The following is a 16508-nucleotide window of genomic DNA, read 5'->3' as shown; positions in this document are numbered from 1 at the left end:
TTTTCAGCTGATCAAACTTCATCTCCCTCTAGAATGGTCAATAAGAAAACCAGTGATTTTTATAAAGATCCAAATGTGGAAGAAGTCAAATCTTGTTATCACATACTGGAAGAATTGAGGATGAGAGTAAATGAACTTTTGAATGAGTGGCCTGAACAACCAACTCTAAAAACGGTAGTTGTTTTTACCTTCTCTTGAAAGTTTTCCCGTGTTTGTTTCATCAAGTATGTTATAGTTTTAATAATTATTTTCATTTCAGATAATCCTTGTTATAGAAAGAATATCCAACTTTGATATAAAAAGTCCAATATCCAGATTTCTTACTGGTTTTGAAATATTACTCACTAAGTGTCATGAATGGGAACAGGTTGCTCATTCAGGTGTTAGTTTAAGCCAACACTATCATGGTTTAACTGCTCAAATCATATCATGGAGGAAACTAGAACTAACCATGTGGAAGGATCTTCTGAATAGAACTTATGATAGGTAAATTTGATAGGATCGTGTTAACAATGGAATAAAAATCAAATACTTGAGAATTATATCCCTAATGTCTAATATATTATTGAGTAGGATCATCTGTCTAATATATTATTCAATAGGATAAACTTAGATTTTTGAATAGATTCAAAATTTGGTATGGAAGTTATGAATTATGTTCGTTAACCAAGGAATGAATTCATTATCTGGAAAAGAAAAATCATAAACAAATTAGATAAGTATGTGAATTATTATTTTTAGGTTAGAATTAGTTTCACAATTTGAGAATTTTATATGCAGCTCTTAAGTGGGACATCTTGATTTCAACTAATTGTTCTGAGGATGTTGTGTAGATTTTTTCCATAGGTAGCAAAACATTTAATTAAGCTTCTCTAATGTTATTATTTTTTCAAAACTCTCTCTACTCTGCTTACAGCTGAAGGGCCCATCTGGGTATCTAATATTCAACTGTTCAACTACTTCTTATTGTGTTTGTACTATCTACTATATCAATTATTATTGGGTTTTTTTATTCAAACATTATTTAATAAATTCAATAATTTGCCTAGTCATAAAAAGCTGTTATTCGTTAAATTCGGTTAAAAAAATTTATTGAATATATTTCAAGTGATAGTGATCAATAATTTATGTTGTTTTCTAGTTTCTTGTTTTTACAATGTGACTTGTCTCTATTTTTACATTACACGCTTGATATTGGCTTCACCTGTATGTATGTATGATTGTTTGTATGCATGTTTGCTTGTAACTCTCAAGCTCGGGATCTGTATTGACAGAATTATCGGCATTTGTGCTTGCTCTATTCGCGGGCAGATGGCGCTGTATGTAACCTCCTTGATAAGTTCAAAAGAAAATCAAAATAATAAATATAGTTTGAAAAAACTGAAAAACACGCTTTTATAGCATATGAAACTTAAAAGTAAAAAATCAATATAGTTTGAAAAAAACTAAAAAACACGCTTTTAAGGGACATCGAACTAAAAAGTTGAAAATAATTTCTTTTAAATAAACTTGAAACAAGTTCGAAAAATACTAGTATTATTGTGACAAAAGCGTGGGCGCTTTGTGCCATATTTTCGGTATATCTAGCGCCCAGGTTTTTTCACAATAATACTAGTATTTTTTGATCGTTATTGTTTTAAGCTTATTCAAAAAAAAAATTAACTTTTTAGTTCGATGTTCTTTAAAATCGTGTTTTTTAGTTTTTTCAAACTATATTTATTTGTTTTGTATTTTATAAGTGACTGATTGTACTATGAAGAGTATTATTTGCTAATAAAGAGATATAACTTTACAACTTTACAACTATAATCGGATGTTCGAACAAATCCGACACCACCAGAGCCAATCAGTAGGGCCCTGCTCACTACTCTTTCTGTAATATCAATAACGAAGTAACAACAAATTGCTGCCAACCACTGCTGAAGATGCCCAGCGTACTCATGGATGAAACTGTTGGGGTTAATTTCTCTTGGAACACAGCTACCCAGCCCAGATAGAAAAAGTTCAAATTTCATTTCTGACCATGAAAGTTTCAGTTTACAACCATAACATATGTGAATATTACTGGACTTTTATCCCAACACCAAATCGTTATTTACAACACCTCGACACGTGTTTCGATCACCAAATGATCATCTTCAAGGTGAAGATCAAAGTGAGTTTCAAGAGGATGATTAAACTGAGTTTAATCTGTACTATACCAAAGGTTCCAAACAGTGAATCACAAGGTCGTAACATATGTCGTCACATAGATTGACATGTGCCAGATAATGAATTTGTTCCTTACTTCAAGTGTCCACTGTTTAATAAATATTATTTTGAGGTAGACATATTGAGAAGTATCCAAAGAATAACACTACTGAGATTAATAAAATATAATTTTTTATTTCAGTTTGAATGAACCTCTACCGAAGTGGTGGCTATATTTATTCAACATAATGAAACAATTCGTACTAGAAAAAGATTTCACAGAACGAGAACTCATCGAAACTCTGCAAACTTTCATCACCAAATCGAATCTTGCAGAATTCCACGGCAGACTTGATCTAATTTTCACTTTCCATTGTCACGCCACTTATTTGGATAAAACAAAAAAGTCGGAGCAATTCATAAGCATTCTTTGGAATATATATATTTATTTCCAACAGTTTACTCTCGCAGTTTCAAATAAAATCAAAGACTTGAGATCTCCTATAGAAAAAAAATTGAAGGATTATGTGAAAATTGTTCGCTGGAAAGATATTAATTACTGGGCAATCAAAGAAACTGTAGATAAATCACATAAAACTCTGCATAAATATATGAGAGAATTCAAAGAGGTATTACAGCAACCTGTATTGTCATGTCTAAGCAATACAAATTCCAATAACGACGGGGAAAATGTTGGAATATGGGACAGGCCTCAAAGACACAGTCCTAAGAATTATCATTATACATTAGATCCAGAGGCTTATATGGCCAAACTTTCGTTAGTGAAGGTGTGTATCAAATTAAAATAAAAAATAAATGAATGAATAATAAGTAAAAGTTGAATCTATTATTTTATTGAAATTTGTTTTCAGAAATTTTCATCGAGTGAAGTTCCAACAGATGAGACGATATTGAGCAAAGCTGAATCATATTTCTTGAAATCTAGAAAACTGTGTAAACAAACTATTTTAGCTACACAATATCCAAGTTTAGTGCGTAGCCTTGATGGATTTGTGACAGAAATCATTGAAACTAGTTCCCATTTACAGAAACTTGAAGTAAGTTGTTGCTTTCATTTTGTTGTGAAAATTATATAAATTTCCTACATTTTCATACTTTTCAGGTTGATACTAGCCTATCAAAAGAAAAACAAAAATCTCAAGCTAGGAGTATTTTGCAACAAAAACACAGGGCTTTAGCGGATCTGTTTAAAGCACTTGCAAAAATAGGACTATCTTTCAGGAGTGGAATAATAGAAAGTAAAATAAAAAATCCTACTTCTGATTTCTTGTTGAAACCTTTGGATTTGAATGCCAACTTCAGTCACATAAATTACGGGTAGGCATAATGGATACTTATTCATTCAATATATTGTTCTGTGTAACTATAAACTCTGTCTAAAGAATAATATCGCACTCCGGCAAGAATAATGTGTTACAACTCAAAACACTAATTCTTCAAAACAAAGAAATTGAAGTTTCTTAATATTGTTATTGTTGTTTCTTAATATATATATATATATATATATATATATATATATATATATATATATATATATATATATATATATATATATATATATATATATATATTTCTACGCACTCCACTTTTTGTGGAGTACGTAGAATGTTTTGCTTGCCGAACTTCCTACAATCTTTAACTGTCGGTAGACAACCACAAATTCATTTTGTTCAATGGCTAGTACAGGGTGTTCCTGAATAGCCATGCTCATTTTGTTGTAACGCTAAACTAGCCGTTACAAATTGGGCACTCTTACCTTCTTGGCATCTAGTGGGCAGGACCATATCAAAATTCTCAAAGAAATCAGTACATTTGACAAGATGTACCTTTGTTATTGAGCAATTGATTTACCTTCCTATATTATATATTTCAAATATTTTTGTATTTCTCAAAGACTAACAATAATTCAAATTTCTGCTTTATAATTGGGACACTATTCTTGCTGGGATATTATATGTCAATTCTAAAATTGATTTTTTTGTTGATTTGTATTTTAGGTCGAAGGAAGAAAAAATTCTGACAATATGGGATTCATGTGAAATCTACTATGTGAGGTCAATGATGAGGGGAGACGTTTTAGAAGCAGCAATGAATAATCCCGCAAAAGATCTTGGTTTGCCAAATATAGAAAGATGTAAAGGTTTTACTATGAACCTGATGGTAAGAAAGTCAATTCCAATATTGAACACTTTTATTGACTAGAAGGTTTTCAGATGTTTACTCAGAAGCAGAAGCACGACTTGGTAGAATCCAGCCGCTTATATTATTATTTACGATATTATGCAAAACAAATGAACGACTTGTGTGAATCAAAACAGTTTTTGTGTGTATCAATTGTTAACAACCTATTAGATCTGTTGAAGAAGTTGACAATTATTATGAACCAATACAAAATTATTCTGAATACTTGCCCAGCAGAACAAAACTTCAGCAGCGAAACTAGTGAGATTCCTATTCTGATATCTGATATGGAAGAATTCATAAAGCACAAATATGATACATTGTGGACTAAGGCTTCGAATCTGATAAACACTATTTTGAATTCATCAAATAAACTCAATACATATCTCCTCAAGTGTAAAGGGTGTGTTCCGGCAGTAGATTTTGAATTATTGTTGCCCAAATACATCTCGGTATCAGATATTAATCTGGTAGAAAATGAGCTGACTGGCCTATCTAAAGATATGAATAACCTCAAACGCATTTTTGGCAATAGTGCAGTTACTTGTAGTATCTCTTGGCTAAATACTGAAATTGATCTGATCAAACAACAGCTCTTTGAAGAAAACCCTGTAGAAAACGTTGATATAGACCAATTCAAGAAGTATGTTGAGAATTTCATAGAACAAATTTTAGTTGTGATGCAGAATATTTACAAAAAATATGAGGAAAGTAGCTCAACCGATGAGATAGCATTGGTAGATGAAGCAAAAGAAGATCAGTTGAAGGAAGAACAACTGAAGAAGTTGTTAGTAGAAAATTTATCTTCTGACATTGCTACATTGGAAATGAAAAATATTCTAAGAAAAACACATAAAATAGCAAGAATTCTGTTGACTACATCCCCTAAATGTGTTGATACTCTCAAAACCATCGTGTCGCAATCATTACCACTATTGGAGCAACTAGTTCATCTTTACCAGTACTTCATCACGCAACAAGTTTCTGTCTATCGGGTGACTTGTAAAATGAACTGTGTTTTGTTGAACATTTTTATTGATTTGGCATCAAAAGTAAGTATTCCTTCTTGAGAAAAAGTTAAAAACATTAAGAAAACTTCACTTCCACTATTTTTCAAGTTTATGAGATCTAATTTAATACTCAAATAAAAATTATCATTTATAATGTATACATTCTCTCAGCTGAATCAGATAGCCCATCACAATTTGATAATTGTGCTTGCATTGACATAAAAATTTAACTTCTTAATACACAGACCTGTTATTTGATGAAAATTAATAACACTACTGAGTGGAATTGATTGTCTGCCAAAGAAAGCTAAAAAGGTCAAATTGCAAAAACAGTGAAACATCTAAATTTTAGACATTTACTGGAAACTCAACATTAGATATCATTGAATTAACTTTGGATAAAATTTCAAGAAATGTATTATTAGTTTGAAAACACAAAATATCTCCTATAATTGAAATTATTTTTATAAATATAAATTGTCTTTTATAATATTTTCAGTTTTTGATCATTTTGAAGCTATCAAATTCTTCCATTACCAAATTGAGATTCATAATCCTTTCAAGAAAGAAGTTATTGTTATGATGTGTGCTTATCTGACTGAACTATATTTTATTTATTTGCTTTTTATTTACATTTTCTCTTTTCATAAGATAGTAAATTGTAATGTATGTATGCCGGTAGCCGGTCGGTTCGACGTGGGTGCTTTGTTCACTCACTCAAATCGACCGCCGTGTTGGTCGGTGGTTCAAACCCCAGACTGAATGATCGATTTTCACTTGCTATCGTCCAACCCGTGTTAGGAGTCACACGTTAAAAGGTAAGACCTAGTTAGTCCTTAGCTCGCACAAGTTTTGACTGCTGAGGATTGTCGTTCGTAGGGGTGCGACAGCTGGTTAAAGAAAAAACATATTTTAAACAGATTTAAAAATGTAATGTATTAAGTCATATGTCACAAGTTTTAAGACAGGAGAATTCATGTTTTTCATTTGTTACCACTAAACACTTTTAACTGGTACACATAATATTAGAAAGTATATATATAATATTATCTAAGCTTGTGCACGTATGCTGCCATTGAAAATTAATGATCCTTCTGTTTACATTTCTTGAGACTCACAATCCACCCTCCCTTATTTGTGCTCCAAGATGATGAAATTGTTCCCTTCAAAAAACTTGATTATTGTAATAGTGTAATGGTGAAAAAAGCATTACATCTAAAGCTGTGTGGAGTATGTAGACATGTTTCCTGTGAGATCTGTGTTGATGGATGTTTCATATTTTTGACACCATGAATGAATGAGTTTGTTGACCATTTGGTATGTCCAGTTGTCTTCACTCAGTTCAAACCAAAGGCCTTTTCAAATAGTCTACTATAATTCGAAATCAGTTTTTGATTGGTTATCAGGCCTGAGTTGTAACATCTTTGAAAAATAAAATCTGAGTTCCATTTGAACTGAGAGCTTCAGGTCCATATTTTTGTCTCGTGATGAATGAAACCTGCATTATTTTGCTAGAATTGATACTGAGTCCTGCCTTTGCAGTTAAGCTTTGGATTAGATTTGGAACAATTCACATGAGTTCCAAGATTGTTAGTGAATTGCCAATTATCCACAATCTCTTTAGGTGTATCCTATCCTACAATAGTTTGCTCCCAAGCTTGATGTAAATATAAATTAGTCTTTCTGCCTCTACATGTCAAATTTTTCTTCAGATATACTAGATCCCTACTGCAAATGTGGATATTACATGAATATGCAGAATAGATGATGTAACCAGAATATCACTGCATTACAATAATTTTTCTTGAGTATCTTTTAAATAAGATCATTTCTGAAACTCTCATCGAGGAATATGCAATAATGTTTGCCATAATCCATCATAATCCCTGTTCACTTCTATTGGGATTCGTTCTGAGAATTCGTCCACCTAGAATTTATCAGAAAGGCGTCAAAAGTTATCAGGTAAAACTCTAGTCGAGTACCGAATCGTCTGCAATATTCTCGAAAGGACATTTACCAATATAAGCCCGTCTTCTCGACCCAAGAGGGCAGTTCAGAAAGTGAATCGAGCGGCTAAACAAGAAATTCAAATAGTGGAAATAAATTAAGTGTCAGTTGCTAAGTGTTGTAATAAATTAGTTTTTGATTATTGAAATATTGTTGGGAATAAATTTGTTTAAGACAGTTAATTCTTTAAATTCACTACAGTATTTTAGCTTCCAATAGAATTCACAATGAGTTTTGAATCAAAAATATTCAATTAGTCTATTATTGTATGTTTCAGTTAAAGAGTGTTTTTCTTTTTAAGGGATTCTGCATTCCTCCAGAGTTTTCAGATGAGATTGAAGGTGAGGGAGTCGGTAAGCCTTCAGACGGCCTTGGTTTGGGAGATGGTGAAGGAAAGAAAGACGTTTCAGACAGGATTGAATCAGAAGATCAACTCGATGATGCTCAACCGGCCGGCCAAGAAAAGGAAAAAGATGAGGAAAAAGACTGCAAAGAAGAGGATAAGGGTATTGAAATGAGTGAAGACTTTGAAAGCAAACTACAGGTATGAAAATAAAGAAGAAGAAATTGATCATGTTTATTCCAATGGAAGTAATCACTTATTTAATGTATGCCAATTTTTAACATTTTTCAGAGAATATAATTTTTTTAATTTTCGAGAATGTGAAAATTTTTTTTTACAATTACACCCTCTATGAGTCAGAGCAATTATTGTGAATTTTTATTAGAAGCATTCACTTATTACCTGGTTGTCTTCCAACATTACAAAAATTCATTGTGTTTCGGATTCAACACCATTTAATATTTCTTTATATGAAAGGAAACAAATATATTCGACATGTTCTGACCTTTTTCAATAATCAATACGAACTTTGTTGATTTATTAATACAATATGAATCTTTCGATAACTTTAGGATAAAGAAAAGAAGGAAGATGATAGTGAAAACAGCTCTGGAGATTCAGATGCAGATGATCAGATGGGAGATACTGAAAAGGGGGCAAATCAATTAGATCAGGAAATATGGGGTTCTGACCAAGAGGATGTTAACGAAGATCAAGAAGAAGGTACTGAACAGTTCTTTTATTATTCTCTGATAATTACAAATTTATTACATAATCATAATAACGAAGATCAAGAAGAATGTACTGAACAGTTCTTTTATAATTATAAAATTATCACATATTTATAATAACAAAACATAACAAAAATTTCGATTTTTCATTTGTCAAGAAATTGAACTGCAATTCATACCCTAACTGTAATCATTTAAGGTGGTTCAGAGCAAAAAGATGAAAAAGGTGAACACGGAGAAAAAGAAGGAGAAGATCAACTTGATGCGAAAGATGATACCACTAATCGAGATAAAGATATGAGAGAAAATTCAGCGTATTCTGAGGAGAAAGAAAAAAACAAGAAGGATATCAATGAACTAGATGAGTCTGAAATTGATGATGACCAATTGGACAGTCATCATGGAAAACAACCTGAATTGCCCGAGCCAGAACCTATGGACCTACCAGATGATTTGCAGCTAGACGATGGTGAAGAAAAGGATAATGACACACAAGAAGAAAATCCTTTCGATATAGACAAGATGAAAGAAGACAATCTACTTGAAGATAAGCACGAGAAAGAAGATGGTGATGATTATAATAAAGAGCCTAAAAATGATGATGAAAAAGATTTTAGCAGTGACGATGAAGATGTTAATAAGGAACAACCAGATATTTCAGAGCTAGACGAAGGGAGCAGTGAGGAAAAAGAGGACAAAACTAAAGAAAATATTGACAAAAATGAAGATACAGATGAGCAAGACTCTGAGGAACAAAATAATGAGGAAACTGCTATGGATCATACACAAAGTCGTCAAGAAAATGTTGAAGCCATGGTAGTAGATGATGCTGAAGCCACAGATAATGTATGTTTCAAAAGTCTAATATTGGAAATATATTAATATTTGTTTTATTTTAGACTCGATCCAATCAGTCGGAAAATCAGCAATCTAACCAACCAATTGAGGAACTTTGTCAAGAAGATAGACCAGATCAAGAAGGTGTTGGGCAATCACAGATGGAGGAAAGTACCTCGGGTCACACTGCCCAAACTACAGCTCTTCCAGAAACAAAGAGTACTAGACAAGAACCAGAGGAAAAAGAATATAGAAAACAAAAACCTGGTGAATCTAATTCGAAAAGAAGTTTGGGTGACACCGAAGAACGACTTAGGAAAAAACTCAAAACTGTGGATATCAAAAAAGATGTAGAAGATATCACAGAAAATGAAGAAAACAGGCAAGAAGAATCTTCTGAAATATTCCAACACATTAAAGATGCAAATGAAGCTGAAACTCAGGTACTTAGTTGAATGGTATTAAAAAAGTTTTGATCATGTTCTGACTTAGGTCTCCAATTATTTATCTTTTTCCAAAATAACCTAAAAAACGAAAAAAATATAAAGTGATATGAAAAAAAGACATATCCTCACACAAAAAAAGAATTTTAGATTGAGCGCAAAGTGGCCCTGTTTCCTGTTAACTAATAATTATTTATTTTAACACATTCTCAACACAACAGAATACTGAAATCATGTTCAGGGAATTTTTATTTTCCTTTAGCATACCTCACTTATTTCGGAGCCTCTTTGTTTTTATTTCTACAATCTTGAATCTGTATCACAAATTCATTTTTGCTTTAACAAATACACCGAACCGCAACATTCTTGCGGTGTTGATACAGATGTTTCATGATGAATTTCATTAATACGGACTTCCATTGTTTGATATTATATAAAACGATTTGAAATTCCTGAAAGAACTAATAAGAAAGAAGAATTGAAAATCAATATCTGAAAATAACAATTATATTAAGCAAAGATAATTAAAATGAAATGATAATGAATTGAAATAAAATTAAAAATAGAACAATTGAACAAAAAAGTTAATAGATTCCAAGCCAAGTTACTCCACGATGTTTCGATTGTTAGTATCTACAATCGTCTTCAGGTGATGACTGGACTGATTCCTCCGAGAGATGACTATTTACGGGTCATTCGAGTACTTTCACTTATCTCCGCTTTCCTTTTCCCGTTTCATCGGTTTAGTGGGAGATGACCGTTTGGCAGGAGTTGGCCATTTTTCGCTTGATTATGGGTTTCCATATGTTGCGTATCTCTACGCTAGCTTGGCTGAATACATTGTTGGATGTTATGTTGATGGGTCCAAACATTCTCTGCTATTCCTGATTTGCTGTGTGTGTTTCTTGTGCTCGGCAATGCGAACATTTAATGGCCTCTTAGTTTCACCGATATAGAAAAAAAATCCTATATCGAAAAATGGCCAAGTCCCCCCAAATGTTCATCTCCCACTAAACCGGTAAAGCGGAAAAAGAAAAGCGGAGATAAAAGTGAAAGTACTCAAATGATCCATAAATAGTCATCTCTTGGAGGAATTAGCCCAGTCATCACCCAAAGACGATTGCGGATACTAACAATCGAAACGTCGTGAAGTAACTTGGCTTGAAATCTCTAACTTTTTATTCTTTGTTCAATTGTTCTATTTTTACTTGAATTTTAATTCACTATCTTTTCATTTCAGGTTTCTTTGTTTAATATAATTTTTATTTTCAGCGAGTGATTTTTAATTATTTTTATTAGTTCTTTCAGGGATTTCAAATCATTTTATATATCAGACAATAAAAGTCCGAACTAATGAAATTCATAAAAGATTATCTGTAACTGTTTTTGATAGTTTACTGACGGCACCAAATTGATAAAAAATTGTTCAACTTTTGTGGTCTGTGTTAGATTCATCAATAGTTACATGGTGTATTTTTGAAATGTATTGTTAGAGCAATTGAATTGAAGGATTTTTCGAAACTGAGCTTAAGTTTTTCAATTTTTTTGAATACTTGAATGCAAGTGAATGCGTTTGATATAATCATCCAATTTGTACACATACCCGTACTGTACATTTTTACTTTTTTTTTGAGTTTCATAACATATAGGAATGAGAGGTGCATAGATGCAGCTTTGGCAATATGAAATAGTTTGCAAAATATCACATTGAATAAAATTCAGTATATCCCAGATGTATATTAGGAAATTCAACAATGAATGGTCGCGATCTCTTGTGATTTTTCAAGGCATTCGTCTTACTCCAGATTTGCTGGTAAAAATAATCACTCAGTTAAATCACTCATAATAAAAAATCAGTCGAAAATATTGAATGTTGCGATGTATATTGTTTGTACCATTTGACTGGCGTATTCTATTACTAGCATAGCTTCCTCGAAGATGTTTAGTACTCTATTAAACGCTCTTGAAGAGGCTATTGTACAGTGTACCTTTTATTGTTTTGTGAAAATCTCACGATAAAGTATCATTAATTGATGAAAAATAATTTGTATAGTTATGTTTCATTTCATATATTTTGACGACATGAAATACTTTTTTAATAATTACACTGGACAACAAAATTTTAACTGTTTTTGTCACATAAAAACTTATATCAAACTTTCAATCGACTCTAGTCACTAACCAATATTGTATCAATGAAAAAAATTGACACAACAGGTTTTTGTCTTGACATCAGAGCATAATATTATGGTGGTAATTACAAAAATCAACTATACTCTGAGAAATTATTACTCACTGTACAATAAATATTTATGTTTTTCGCGAAACTTGTCTTCTAGTAGGTCCCTCCTGACTTTCCAACAATAATCTGCTAGAATTCCTGGGCTCCATTTCCATTAATAAAGCTTCTCTATTAAGTAAATGTCCTGATGGAATCTCTTCCCTTGTTCGTCATTCACAGCATCCAAATCTAGATGAGAGGCAAACATACGTATTTTTCAGGACACATTACACCCCAAAGCTTTATCTGACATTATTAGTTCCTCTACTAAGTCTTTGTGTTTTCCGCTTTATGATTTCCACTCACAAAACATTTCCAGGTGATTTTTTCTTTGTCATTTAGTTCTCTTTCAGAGCTCTTATCCTTCATAAGTTGTCGTATTTGTTAGCCTACAAATATTCTCCCTTCAATTTTCGCGTCGCTGAGTTTGTGGAATTTCTCTTTCAGATATAAAAATCCACTGACATCTTTGCGAATAGCTTTTACAAATTTTTTCATCAGACCGAGTGCAACGGTGGTAAAAGTATGTCATCAGGGTTCACTAAAGGTTCACTTTTAAGATTTTTACGGCCTGGACTAAGTGAATCATGTATGAGCCACATTTTATCTTATTAGTGACTTCTGTCTCTGCTGTCCCATTCGCAAATAAAACAGCAAAATTTTGTGTAATCAACATATAGTCCAAGCAAATAATAAATAATTTTCAAATCGCCACAAATTTTCCAAGTGTGTTCACTGTATTTAATTTTTTCAAGAAGAAATCTCATATTTCGTAAGTCTCTTTCATATCAGAACCATGAGCAACCGGCACTGAAGTGAGTTCGTTTTGATTATGCAGCAACACTGCTTTCGAACTAGTTTTTGAGGAGTCAATGAACAGTCGCCAGTGACTTGGATCACATTCAAAATTCAATAAATTCATCACAACATAAATATTATTATAATGGACTTTAGAAAAGTAAGGTTTTATTTCATTGTCACAATGTCGAAAATAAGAAACTTTTGTATAAGGAGAAAGTAAATTCCAGTCCTTTAATCTAGACCCCAAAAGCTCAGCCTATTTATTTAGACAAATTCAAATCACGTACTAAATCGTTTAAATCACTTTGTGTCAATAAGTGCGGTTCTTTTGAAGTTTGCGGTTCATAACTTGGGTCACTATCTTCATATTCCTCATGCGAACAAGTTCTGCCGGACTAGAATTCCGACTTTCTGGTCGATTTGTAGGCTTCGGCACAAGCAGTTCGACACTATGTAGGATGAGTCTGTTGGCCGGAGTTTGGATATTGGATAGTATGTTTGGACTTCGCTGTAATGCCTTTTATTTTTGTTTGACTCAAATGAAAGCCCAACCTAATAGGAGTCTCACACACGTTACACAAAATTTATCTGAGACCCAGAATTTATCTTGATGCTTCACAGTAAATCCAAAATATTTTTAAAAGCACTGTTCAATTAATGGGGTGAAATTTTGATGCTGGAATGTAAAAGCTGATTCTTCACACACAACAAAACAGTCAGGGTTAGTAGAACACTTTCGTTGCATATTTGCGATGTACCTAACGAAAATAAAATGTATGTTAGTTGATGCAATAGCTATACAGCCGTCTAAATGACGTATATTATCTCAGAAATGAATATACAGCTGTCACAAAAAACTGGATGTGATTGAAACAAAATTATTATATATTTATAATCGGGGTAAGCCAACATAAACAAAACACATCACAAAGTTCATTTGACAAAAACACTGTTGACCTGTGTTATTGAAGAAAAGACAAAGTAAGGAACATATTTTTATTGGACTTTGATTAAATTACTTCTGAGATATGAAAATCAGAAAAAAATATAGAATTAAATAGATTCATTCATTTCTTATATTTGAAGTTTTAAGAAATCGTCAAACAATGCAATTACTTTAGCAACTTTCATTAAATTTGATATAGAAATGGTACGATGACGCTATTTTTCAAATTTGATTGATATGCTTATAGCAAATGAAAGTGGTATAATAATGCTAACCTGAAAATGAAAACTAAAAATAGGTTATATTCACTTACAGATACTGGACGTAGCCACCAAAGAACAAGCAGAAAGTCAGAAAGAAGCCCAAAGTAAGGAAGAAAAAGAAGAACAAACGAAATCTGTCAAAGAATTGCCGAGTGAAGAGGAAGAAGATTCTTTAGAAGTCGAAGATGTACCGATAGATAAACCCGAAAAGATGAAAAAAACCAAAGAAAGCAAATCTAACAAGAAACATCATCCTGAAGGTAAAAACTCTCAATTGAAAATTGGAGATATTCAATTATAACTCTTATTTTATTACAGGTGATATTTTGGAAGATATAGAAGATATAGATATAGAAGGTGAAGTTGTTGAAACGCTCACAGTTCCCCGTAGTTCAGAATCATTCCATCATACACGGTTCCAAATCCCAGAAACCACTTTCACTAGACTATCAATAGAGGAAATAGATAATCTAAGATTAGATGTTGAAAAGCAACTACTTGCATGGAACGAGCCTCCGAGCACAGCTGAAGCAGAACAAGCTTGGCATAAAATATCCTCCATTACATCATCTCTGGCTCAGGATCTTTCTGAACAGTTAAGATTAGTTCTGGAACCTACTCAAGCAAGTAGGCTGAAGGGCGATTTCAGAACAGGTAGACGAATCAACATGAGAAAGGTCATTCCTTATATCGCCTCACAATTTCGTAAAGACAAAATCTGGCTGAGGCGAACTAAACCTTCCAAAAGAGAATATCAGATTGTTATGGCTATAGATGACTCATCCAGTATGGCAGATAATCACTCTAAAGAGCTGGCTTTTGAGAGTGTTGCCTTGATTTCAAAGGCATTAACACTTTTAGAAAGTGGACAATTATCGGTTTTGAGCTTCGGAGAGAAAACTGAAGTTGTCCATAAATTAACAGATCAATTTACTGACAAAAGTGGTATCAAGTTATTGCAAAAATTTCAATTTATTCAAAATAAAACTTGCATTGCTGATCTAGTGGATTTTGCTACAGAAATGTTCAATCAATCACAAATCCATTCTACTGCTATGAATGCTAAACTATTGGTCATTGTCAGTGATGGGAGAGGCGTTTTTTCACAAGGAGAATTTTACGTAAAACAAGCCGTGCGTCGAGCAAAGCTTTCCAATATTTTCATGGTGTTTGTGATTATTGATAATCCTGAGAACAAGAACTCTGTGCTAGATATAAAAATGCCAGTTTTTAAAGATGGGAAGTTGCTTAGAATTCAGAGTTATATGGATGTGTTCCCATTTTCATTTTATATTATTTTAAGAGACATAAATTCATTGCCTAATGTCTTAAGTGACGCATTGAGGCAATGGTTTGAAGTTGTTTCAAATTTATATTAGTTATTTAATGTATTTTACTTTTATCAAGTTGTTTTTAATATAACATTTTAAATAAACGTTGAAAATTTATAATTTTGATATAAATTAAACAAGTTTGAGAGGAAGAGGAAAGAGATTTGATGAATATTCCGAAATGTAATGGTCAGAAGTATATAATTTTTGAATGATGCTTCATTTGGACAACCTGAACATTGAAGTTTCAATGTGTTTTATAAAATATATGTTGTACTACTAAATAAAAGAATAGATATTCATTCAATTGGGCATTTCCCCCAATAAAGATGTATCTGTGATGATTTCAACAATTTGCCTTATGTCATATTCGAGTCGATAGTTTCAAAGAATGTAAGCTTTGACGCCCAGAAATAATTGTGTCAGGAGTTATTTTCTAGGTTTGTTGACCTTGGTCTGCAGATTTTTTATTCCTGACGGTTTGTTTAAAACTATGCTAGGCATTATCAAAAATAATGTGCCAACAGATGATGGACTCTAGTTGTCTTCACAGCACATACTACATTGTGCAAGGTTTGGGTCTTCAGTTTTATCACTTCACTGGTGAGCCCATGCTCAACAGAAACAACACGAAGAATACTATCACTTTCAGATATATCTCTAAAGTCATCTCCGATCCTACTGGTTTGGCTAATCAGACAAATTTAGGTATTATGTGTTGGTGATCAGACTTTGTTTTGTTGAAACCCGCTTCTTTCATTACAGGAAACGTGATCAACCTACAAATACGAAAATGTAGTCTCGCCATTTTTTGTCGTGGATGATGGAGGGTGTTGTCAGAAATATATCCAAAAGTGTTAGTATTCTTTCTATATCCATCAAATACTGAACCCTCATTGATGTTTTTTTTTACTGAGATATCCTTATTTTTCAATTTATACTTTGTATTCATAGATCTGTTGTTGATACTTGATGCAAAGTTCTCCACCCATCTCCTGAACTGGGTTTTGAAATTTGATTGGGTCTCTCTGAAAGAAATATCAAAAGATATGGTTTGTTTTGAGAGTAATATTTAATTTTTGTCGCAAAGCTTACAACAAAACAATGAAAACAGCTATATTAT

At 32.5% G+C, this 16508-nt stretch overlaps 1 protein-coding gene across 1 annotated transcript in view; it reads left to right on the top strand.

The window, feature by feature from the left end:
* Positions 1 to 15505, top strand: part of LOC111506814 (midasin) — an 88904-nt gene extending 73399 nt beyond the window's left edge. The window contains 13 exon segments of the mRNA XM_023162020.2: positions 8 to 174; positions 260 to 486; positions 2393 to 2978; positions 3063 to 3248; positions 3314 to 3528; positions 4209 to 4371; positions 4425 to 5444; positions 7711 to 7953; positions 8325 to 8475; positions 8683 to 9329; positions 9383 to 9763; positions 14107 to 14314; positions 14373 to 15505. Of these exon segments, the coding sequence (XP_023017788.2) occupies positions 8 to 174; positions 260 to 486; positions 2393 to 2978; positions 3063 to 3248; positions 3314 to 3528; positions 4209 to 4371; positions 4425 to 5444; positions 7711 to 7953; positions 8325 to 8475; positions 8683 to 9329; positions 9383 to 9763; positions 14107 to 14314; positions 14373 to 15433 (5255 nt within the window). The 3' untranslated portion in view covers positions 15434 to 15505.
* The last annotated feature ends 1003 nt before the right edge of the window (positions 15506 to 16508 follow it).

This window comes from Leptinotarsa decemlineata, unplaced genomic scaffold (assembly GCF_025532065.1).
Source record: "Leptinotarsa decemlineata unplaced genomic scaffold, Ldec_3_MD MMD2_tig00026340_RagTag_RagTag, whole genome shotgun sequence".
Lineage (NCBI taxonomy): Eukaryota > Metazoa > Arthropoda > Insecta > Coleoptera > Chrysomelidae > Leptinotarsa > Leptinotarsa decemlineata.
Note: the sequence above shows the minus strand (reverse complement) of the source record. Positions and strands in the feature narration are given on the sequence as shown.